Source organism: Myotis brandtii, unplaced genomic scaffold (assembly GCF_000412655.1).
Source record: "Myotis brandtii unplaced genomic scaffold, ASM41265v1 scaffold293, whole genome shotgun sequence".
In the NCBI taxonomy this organism is placed as follows: domain Eukaryota; kingdom Metazoa; phylum Chordata; class Mammalia; order Chiroptera; family Vespertilionidae; genus Myotis; species Myotis brandtii.
In genome coordinates, this window is record NW_005361201.1 from 1,262,788 (window position 1) to 1,272,509 (window position 9,722).

At 49.6% G+C, this 9,722-nt stretch overlaps 1 protein-coding gene across 2 annotated transcripts in view; it reads left to right on the forward strand.

The window, feature by feature from the left end:
- NELL1 (neural EGFL like 1) overlaps positions 1–9,722 on the forward strand; it is a 731,583-nt gene that overhangs the window by 402 nt on the left and 721,459 nt on the right. For both annotated transcript variants that reach the window (XM_005869404.2, XM_005869405.2), the window contains exon 2: positions 8,091–8,219. In XM_005869404.2, coding sequence (XP_005869466.1) covers positions 8,091–8,219 — 129 coding nt within the window. The remainder of the gene's footprint in view (positions 1–8,090; positions 8,220–9,722) is intronic.

Consider the following 9,722-nt stretch of genomic DNA (forward strand, 5'->3'; position numbering starts at 1 on the left):
TCCTCTCTCTCCTCTGGCCCCCTCCTGGCTCTACCCGGGGGAACTCCAGGAGCCTTTTATCCCGCCCTCCCCATGCCCCTGTGCCCAAGTGCTGGACGTACGATTCTTGGGGATTTGGAGCGGTGGGGACAATCGGGGCGATGTTCTCAGGCTCCACACCAGCTTTCCCTTCGCTGTAATTGCGGTTGGAGGTTGTGGAGGGGTCGGGTGGGGGCTAGGCTAATTGCGTAATTTTCTGAAGTCCTTACTTCGTTCTGCCTCCAGACACGTAGTTGTGAGGACTCTAAGGGCACCTCCATCCTCAGCTTCCACTCGGCCCCCCCTGGGGTTTGGAGACCGGCTGTCAGCCGCCTTCTCCCAGAGGCTAGTAGGTGTGGAAAGATGGGGATGGGGTGGGATGGAGTAGGAAATTGGCTAAATTAGGGCTCTCGGTGAGTGTGTGTGTGTGTGTGTGTGTGGCGAGTTTTTATTCCTACCCCAGCCGACCTAGGTACGCGCTGCCGATTTTGAGCCCCAGGACTGGTGGGGAGTCATTCCCTGTCCGTTTATCTTTTCCTCTTGTACCGCTCTTCGTCCCCTTCCCTGGAGGCATAGCCTCCTTCCCAGGCTAGACTGCAAGTTTATCCGGAAGGGCTGGGAGAGGGGCCTGGTCTTGGTTGGCTCAAAAGTTCCCTCCTCCTGCCCTCCGGCGCCCCCCTCTGGCAGTCAGCTCGCCCGCCCGGGGAGACTGGAGTTGGGCGTCTAGGAGATTCCCGCCGGCTCTTCTTGCCAGGACAGACCCGGGCAGCAGGTTTCCGTTTGCTAACCGAAGAGTCGTGTGTGGACTTATTCACGGACAAACAGTTTCCATCCCTTTCCTGTCAGCATCCGCGGTTCCCAGGCTTCGGAGGCGCCAAGGCTCGATCTAGCCTAGAATAGTTGCTTGTTGAGTTCAGGCCCCATCAGGCTTCGTTCGTCTAAAAAAAAAACACAAACCCGCAACAAACTGGGAGAAATGCGCCCCCGAAAGATCCGGACGGGAGAGGCTAGTGCAGAGTGTGGGCTCCCAGCCCTGTGCGCAGAGAACCTGGTGCTGCTGGGCATCTTACAGAGGAGCCCGTGGGAGGAACCAGGCGGGGGAGGGGCACCCACCGCTCATTTCACATCCACAGGTGCACATCACCACCGAACATGCCTGACTCCTTTGTTCTCATTACTCCTTCGAAAAGTCTGCAAAAAGTGCCTCCATAGGGAGGTGGACTGTGCCTCCAGGGTTAGATCTTTTTTAAAAAAAATATATATTTTATTGACTTTAGAGAGGACGGGAGAGGGAGAGATAGAAACATCAATGATGAGAGAGATTCATTGATTGGCTGCCTCCTGCACGCCCCCTACTGGGGATCGAGCCCACAACCCAGGCATGTGCCCTTGGTGGGAATCGAACCTGGGACCCTTCAGTCCCCAGGCTGACACTTTATCCATTGAGGCAAACCAGCTAGGGCAGGGGTTAGATCTTTAAGAACAGGTCTTCCCCCCTTCCCCACACCAACTCCTTCACATCTTGTAAACATTCTGTTGTAGGGAAGATTATCTACTCATTCCGGAAACAGTTGAGTGTCTTGCTGGCCGCCAGGATTGCTTCAGCGGTTCTCAACCTGTGGGTCGAGACCCCTTTGGCAGTCGAACGACCCTTTCACAGGGGTCGCCTAAGACCATCCTGCATATCAGATATTTACATTACAATTCATAACAGTAGCAACATTACAGTTATGAAGTAGCAACGAAAATAGTTTTATGGTTGGGTCACAACATGAGGAACTGTATTTAAAGGGCCAGAAGGTTGAGAACCACTGGAAGAGGAAACAACTTGGTCCTTGACTTTCAGGAACTTACAATTTAGCTGAGAATCCAGATAGAAACTGGAAAGCTTTAAAAAAATAAATTTATGGGGGTAACATTGGTTAACAACATCATATAGGTATGATATACAATACATGATCTGTATATTGCATTGTCTGTATGTTGTACCACCCAAAGTCTAGTCTTCTTCCATCACTTATATGTTTGACTCCCTTTATCCTCTCATCCCCCCAAAGTATTTTATTCTTATTCTACAGTTTGATGGAGGAGGCTAGGAAGGTGGTGGGAGTATAAGTTTGTCTTGAGGAAATACGGAGGAGGAATCGTAGGAATGGATTCTGGGGAGGGGTGGTTGGTGGTCAGGGAAGGCTGTGATCAGGAGGCGACAATTGAGAGTGGTCTTGCAGGCTTTGTAGGGGCAGGTGGACAAAGTGGGAAAAGCATTCCAGGCAGAGGGCACAGCTGTGCAGAGGCAGGGGAGCATGGCAGGGCCTACCCCCGTGGTCGTGGCAGTTGCTGAGGGAGCCTGGCTTCCAGTGCCACTTGGCACCACTCCAACACCAGAGGCCACGTCTTCTGCAAAAATCATCCGAAGAACCAGAGAAGCGGGCGGGGGAGGGAATTATATCTCAATTCTTTCACTAGAACTTATTGTCGCTTGAGGGGGTTTGCTTAGCAGCTTTCTGGGGGCAGCCTCTTTGATTTTGCCCTTACCATCAATTCTGCCTCACACATCCATCCTCCGAGGTAGCAGAGGCTGGCTTGTGATTACTTTATCAGGATCCAAACAGGCGCCTGGGAAGTTTATTTGTCAAGTGGGACAATTGTTGTCTGGGCTGTTAACAGTCCAAGATGAAATAAACATGTGGGCCATTTAGGGAGCTGCTCAGATGTCCCTGCCTTTTAATGGAAATGAGTAGATGATATCAGGCACATTTTAATTAAAAGCAGCGCTGCAGTGCAGTCGCAGTTACACAGGAGAAAATGTAATGATAGGTGTCACCGGAAGCTGCTGGAACCGCCCATTGTTCAGAGAACTTGTTTTACAGAGTAAAGTGGAGTCAAGGTAGGAGGTGCTGTTCTCCAGTCTTTTGCGGGTGAAAGTGAATTCTGGAACTTCCAGGTACCTTATTAATAATGAAGAATTCAAAGGCTAAAATCATAGCAGTAATACCACATCATGTCCACGAGTTTTCTCCAATGGCTTGCAAGTGTGGATGACATCAACTCAGTGATTGCTCCCCCTTGGCTTTCCAGCGTGTTTTAGTCGCCAGGCAGGGGGCGGAGGTGGACCAGGGGCCACCGGCTGGAAAGGAGAGATTCCTTCCTGAAACACCTATGCTGCTGCTGAACTATGAGCTGAATGGAGCTGTGGACAGAGCCCTCAGCCTCCAGTAAGCATGTGAAATATTGACTGAGTGGAACCGGCCTAGAGCATATTCTGCAAAGATATTGCCTTTGGGGGTATTAACGACTTCTGTAGGAGTCCGGGGACCCACATTCTATCAGGTGGTTGTGAAATCCTGCTGTAAAGTGAGGTCTCGGAGCATCTCTGCAGCATCATATCCCTCCACATGGACCAGGGGAGAACAGCTGCCATCATGGACAATGAGCCAGATTAGATTTGAAGTGAGCCAGACCCAGGAGGATTTGCTTGGGAGCTTAGGCCTGTTACCCTGGAAGTGGACAGAGTAGGTTCTGGCCCTGAGTACTCTCCGGCTGGGCTGGGGATGAGCCAATAGCAGCAGCAGGTGTCCTGGGAGATTAGGGAGGTTAGGGTGGCCGTTCCGAATCCCAGAGCCAGGCCCCAAGTGCCTCTGAGACATTGACACTCTGCCTTCCAGCTTTTAAAACGTGTTTCTCCCACAGAAGGTTTTTTATCCTGCTTAATGCCAATTCTTAGCTTCAGCCATTTGTAGAGCACTTACAGCCAAAGTGGAAAACTTTAATAGAGTTTCCTTGGAAAAGGGCAGCAGCTCCATGCTCGGACAAGAAGCAGAAACATTCAAGTAGAATTATTTTTCATGGGACCCACACTCAGACTACACAAGGTCCAGGAGAGGCCGTGCAAATGCTATCTCATTAATACATTTTCTGATTCCGCAGGCAGTGTACAAAGGGCTGCCTTTTACACATGCTGCTGTCGGCACGAGGCATTTCCATCCTGAGGGGGACCAATTAAAGGAAGAGAAGAGAACCATATCTGGAAGCTTTACTGATGTCTCTTGTTCTGTTTTTGTGGGGTGTTTTCATGACAAGAGCAATGGAATTATCTTAAAGCCAGGGAAGCCCCTTCACTTAAAGGCTGTAGGGGGAGGAGTGAATATAGGTTTGATGTATAGATTTTACAAAGTGAAGCCAGAGCGAGAGCCTTTCTAGGTCGCTAGGCAAGTGGAGGGGTTGGGAGGAAGGGGGCCACCTGCACCTTTTGGACGTGTTCATGGAGTGTGGGACCAGGGAGCTGGAATGGCCTGGAGAGCTGGGCTTATGAAAGACAGATGCAGCACATGCCAGATGTGCTGGGAGTGTTCACGTAGTTATCACGGAAACCTCACGAGGCTGGGAGGCAGGTGTGATCATCCCATTTTATGGAGGAGGGAACTGAGGCTCCGAGAGGTGAAGGGATTTTTTCCAAGGGCACAGAGTTAGTAGGGGGATGAGATAGGGTTGACACTGCTCTTTGTTTAGTGTTGTCTCCACAACACTTTCTGGGCTGAGGGCGCTGTGTTCTCATTTGGGGACAAGGATCCACGGGCACCCACTGGGGTCTTCTGTCAGTTTCACAGAATCGGTTTGGGTGCCTCTTGGGCTTGTCCAGCTGCAGGGCTCCTAGTCTCAGAGATTTGGGCATCGTAAGGATGACCATCATGGTGGGTCGTTAGTCCCTGCATGCCGTCTGTCACCACAATAATGTGCATAACAAGCTACCAAAAACCCAGTGGCCTCCAACATTTATTTTGGTATACGTGTCTGTAGGTTGGTTTGCTGTTGGCTGCTCTAGGCCAGGTTTGGCTGGGCGTGGTTTCAGACTCAGGAAGGATATCTGCTCACCATGTCTCAGTCTCTCTGGACCAGTGGACCAGCAGGGCCATGTGTTCTCATCTTTGTGCAGAGGTACAAGAGAACATTCACGCCTCCGCTTGTGTGACATCGCTAGCTTCCCAGTGACCCCAGCAAGTCACATGGCCAGGCTCAAAGTCAAAGAGTGGGGACTTCACTCCCACCCTAGTGGAGGGAACTGCAAAGCCACACAGCTAAGGCTGTGAATATGGGAGGGGTAGAGATTTGAAGCCAATAATTTAGTCAACCACGGCCCTTTTAGAAAGTTTCCTTGGCCTGAATGCCATCCCGTCCTCTCGTGGTTTCCCCAGATATGCATATTTCTCTGAGGTCATTGCACCCAGAGCGGTGATCGTGCATCAACTTATCAGTTAATTAATTGGGTCCTAAATTCAGGGCCTGCCATGTCAGGCTCTGGGCAAGGCGCTGGGGCTACAGGGATGCGTCCTTCTTCTCATGTCCTGCTAAGGATCCATTCCAAACTCCTGTCCAGAGGAAGACCAGCATGGAGGTCCGCTGAGATTACTCTTGATTTAATTTCTGCCATATCGGTGTGGAACACGATAGGTCAAACTGAAATATTAGCTCCTTTCCGGCCTTTTCAAGGAGCTTACAGAACTGCTGCTAACTGAGCTCACTTGGAGAAAAGCATCACCACTCCCAACAGGAGGCCCACGCTGCTCTTAGTTTAGTGTTGTCTCCACAACTCTTTCTGGGTGGAGGGTAGACACCCATTTAGCTCAGTGCTTCTTTGCACACAGTAGGTACTCAGTCAGTCTTTGGGAATTGAGTCTGGTGAGGGATAAGCAGGTTCAGGCAGGCAGGATGGACACTTAATGAGACCATAATGTAAATCAGCATATCCCACTCCTCTGCCCCTTAAACACACACCTGAAAGCCCTCCAATGACACCCCTTGCAGGGCTCACAAGGCAGGTCCTATTTTTGGCCTCATTTTCTACCACTCTTCCCTCCACCATCCCACTCCGCTCCAGCCACACGAGGCTTTTCTCTGGTCCTTGAACATGCCAGCTTTGTTCCGTTTGCACTTGCTGTTCTCTAAACCTGGAGAACTTGCCCCCCAGGTTTCCCATCACCGGTTCCTTCTCATCATTTAGTTTCAACTCAGAAGAACCTTCCCTGACCATCCTTTCTGAAGCCCCATGCAAATTGCTTTCTCTTTCATTACTCTGTTTTGTTTTCTGCTAGCATTTACTGCTATCTCAGATTATCTTCTTTCTTTCTTGCCCGCTCCTCACCCCCTGCCCCAGGAATGCACGCTCAGTGACGGCATCGCCAGGGCCTAGCAATGTGCGTGTTACACAGTAAACCCCAGTAACACCTGTTGAAAAAGTATTGAATGAATGAATGAATGAATGCATGTGGAATGAATGGATGGATGGAAGAGGGGTCTCTGGGTAAACCGGTCTTATATCTGCTGCATTGCCAAGGGGAAACCTTTAATCTTCAGGGCAGAGGACATGGGGAAGCCTGACACAAACTGAGCAGGCAGTTATATGCACTGTGTCTTTAACTTAACCCTTGGTCTGCTTTGGCCGTGACAGGCTTTAGCTCCAGAGACCCTTTGCTGACCTACCTTCTGTTGACAGAAGCCCTGATTGCTGCTCATGGGAAGAGCAAAGAGGGTAGATTTCCTCCCCAGACCTGTGGGGCACGGGCTGAGGGAGGGAGGACAGAGGAGGCTGTAATGGCTCATGATGCCCCCAGGAACATCCACTGGGGCTCTGTGGGACACATGGGGCTCAGGCTCTCCAAATCTTGCCTCAGAGACTGCATTACCATGAAGACAAAAGTTGACAGCTGCTGCTGATTAAAACATTCCCAACTGTGAAAGCAGAATCACACTATTGAGATGCTAAGCGTAGACAGACACAGGCTTTATGAATGCCTTAAACACAGTCCCTTCGAGTGACTTTATTAATGTATTAATGTGACCTTATTAATGTATATAATTGGGAGTCACTTGGCAGCCATGCGTGTATCATTCTGCAGAACTGCCCTCCCTGGGGGGAGGGGGGTGATGGTAGGGGTGGCTCTGAGAAAGCCTTAGAGATTTGCCATTTCTTAGCTGGGGCAATAGGGGACTCAGGGCCATGTTTCTGTGCATTAAAGTTCTCCAACAGTAGTCAGTGTCTAACTTTCCTGTCAGGAGTCCCCTGGATGGAATTGTTTATTTGTTGTCCCAGGGATCCTCTTTTTTGGTCAGTTCCTCTGTCCTGCTTCTCCACCAGGGACAGGATCTCTCTCCATTGCCCTCCTCTTTACACAGGTGGTTGAGCCCGATGAATAGGGCTCGCTCTGCTGAGCCTTCACTGGTGACAGGGGGTCAGATTTCGCTGCTGTATCTGTCTCTGATGCCACGATTCTTAGGGCTGCAATTCTGTATCCACAGACCCTAGATCTAAAAAAGCTCACAAACCCAAAGTTTCACCCTAGCCGGTTTGCTCAGTGGATAGAGCATCGACCTGCAGACTGAAGGGTCCTAGGTTCTAATCAGTCAAGGGCACATGCCTGGGTTGTGGGCTCGATCCCCAGTAGGGGGCATGCAGAAGGCAGCCAATCAATGATTCCCTCTCATCATTGATGTTTCTATCTCTCTCTTCCTCTCCCTTCCTCTCTGAAATCAATAAAAATATATTAAAAACAAAAGAAACCCAGTGTTTCTCCATAACTCACCTGACAGCAAAACCAACCCTGAGCTGTGCTCATTTGGTGGTGAAACTTGACCTCAATGGATATGAGGCTATTTATAGTCTTTATTTAGCCAATTAGAGGAAACTGTCACACTTTTTGCTCCAGAAATACTGTTTTTGATTATGGGGTACTGATTCAGGTTTTGCTGAAGATGTTACATAACATGTGGCATTATATTACCTTTCTAATGTATGATACATTGTGAATCTGAACTATATTAGGCCCTTAGGGTTTAGGACAAGGGATTATCAGTCTTTAACAAATGGGGGTTTGGGAGGGAAAAGGGACCAAGAAACTATAATGTCAGGGGGATAATGGAGCAGAGGTGCCTTCTTTTCCGCCCAGCAAGAGAGCACCCCAAGCACCATCATTGGCTTCCTCGTATTCCCGGCCACTCCTGGCTTCTCTGATTTCTGTTCCACGTTTCTGCCAGCCGTCTGCATTTCAAGTCAAGACAGCTCTTTGTTTCTTTTTCAGTGCTGGGCTCTGGGATGGATCCCGACCTTCAGATGGATATTATCACCGAACTTGACCTCGTGAACACTACCCTGGGCGTCACGCAGGTGTCCGGACTGCACAATGCCAGCAAAGCATTTTTATTTCAAGGTAAAGCGCTTCTTCCTTGGCACAGGGCAGAGCGTGGGGAAGAGGGCCGCCTGGGGGCTGCTCACCTGGTGTGTATTTGTTGGAAGATCACCTCTGCTGTGTCTCTTGTGTTATTGTCATAAGGAATGCTCAGAAATGCTGAGGGTGTTCAGATATCCCGGGGGTGTTCTGACGGTGCGAGGGGGCACTACAGGACATGGTGGTGAAATAGTTGGTTTGCAGTGAAAAATTTCTCTGGGGATTTAGAAAAAATGTTTTTATTGATTTCAGAGAGAGGAAGGGAGAAGAAGAGAGAGATAGAAACATCAATGATGAGAGAGAATCATTGATCAGTTGCCTCTTGCATGCCCCTCACTGGGGATCGAGCCCGCAACCCAGGCATGTGCCCTTGACCTGGTTCATGGGGTGACGCTTAACCACTGAGCCACAGCAGCTGGGCTCTCTGGGGATTTTGGTGGGGATGTAAAGTGGAATGAATCTGCAAAGTCCTTGAAAGCCATTGCCAGCCATATTTTTCTTTATTATCTGCATATTTACCTACAACTACACTTATTCCTGCATCTCTCATCAAATGGACAGATCATGAGCACGGAGGGTGTTTTATGGCTCCGTTCTCTTGGGGGTGCTGTGTAGTTGGTTATGCCCACTACATTTGACTGCAGTTCACTAAATCATCCCACAAGCATTCAAAGGCAGTATCATGTGCTTCTTAAATGCATGGTCTCCAGAGCTTGACTGCCTGGGATCAGATTCCTAGCCTTCCACTTATAGCCTTGGAGATTTTGGGCAGTTACTTAGCCTGACTCTGCTTGTGTCCTCATCTGAAAGAATCGTGAGGCTGTTGCAAGAAGCGAATCAAGCGAAGTGGTTAAAACAGTGCTGGCACGTAGGAACCCCTCAGTAAGTACTCACTATTATTACAGGACTCCTACTGCGAACCAGGCAACATGCTAATAGGGTTACCAGCAAGAGTCATAAGTGAGGTACAGCCCCTGCTCTAAACAGAGTGAGGAAAACAGTCATTACACAGGGATTCTTGAATTCCAGTGGTTTGTACTTAACAATGAAGGGACGTAGAGACTGTCAAATAAGAGTGGCAGTCAGACTTGGTTTAACTGGCGTGGGGAGAGGGTAGTGGTCAGGGAAAGGTATCCTCAAAAAGTGCTATGCCCCTTGAAAAATGAATAGAAAACCTGGTGTAGGAAGGGGTGGGGCTCAGAGCACTGGGGGAGAGGAAGTGGTATGTGTGAAGGTCTCAAGGCAGAAAGCCGAGTAGCATGGCTGACGGTGGTGAGTGGCTGGAGAGGTAGGCAGGGGCTGAGGTCGCACTGGGCCCTGTGGGCAGAACTGGTATTTAGCTGATAGCCATGGGTGCGGGGGACTGATGATTGATAGGCGCAGTGTCCATTCTGATAGGCAGGTGGGGATGTTTTTGTTATCGACTGTTGTAAATATTACTCCAGCCTGGAGGCCAGGTTAGTGGTTTTGTACTTTACTCTCAGA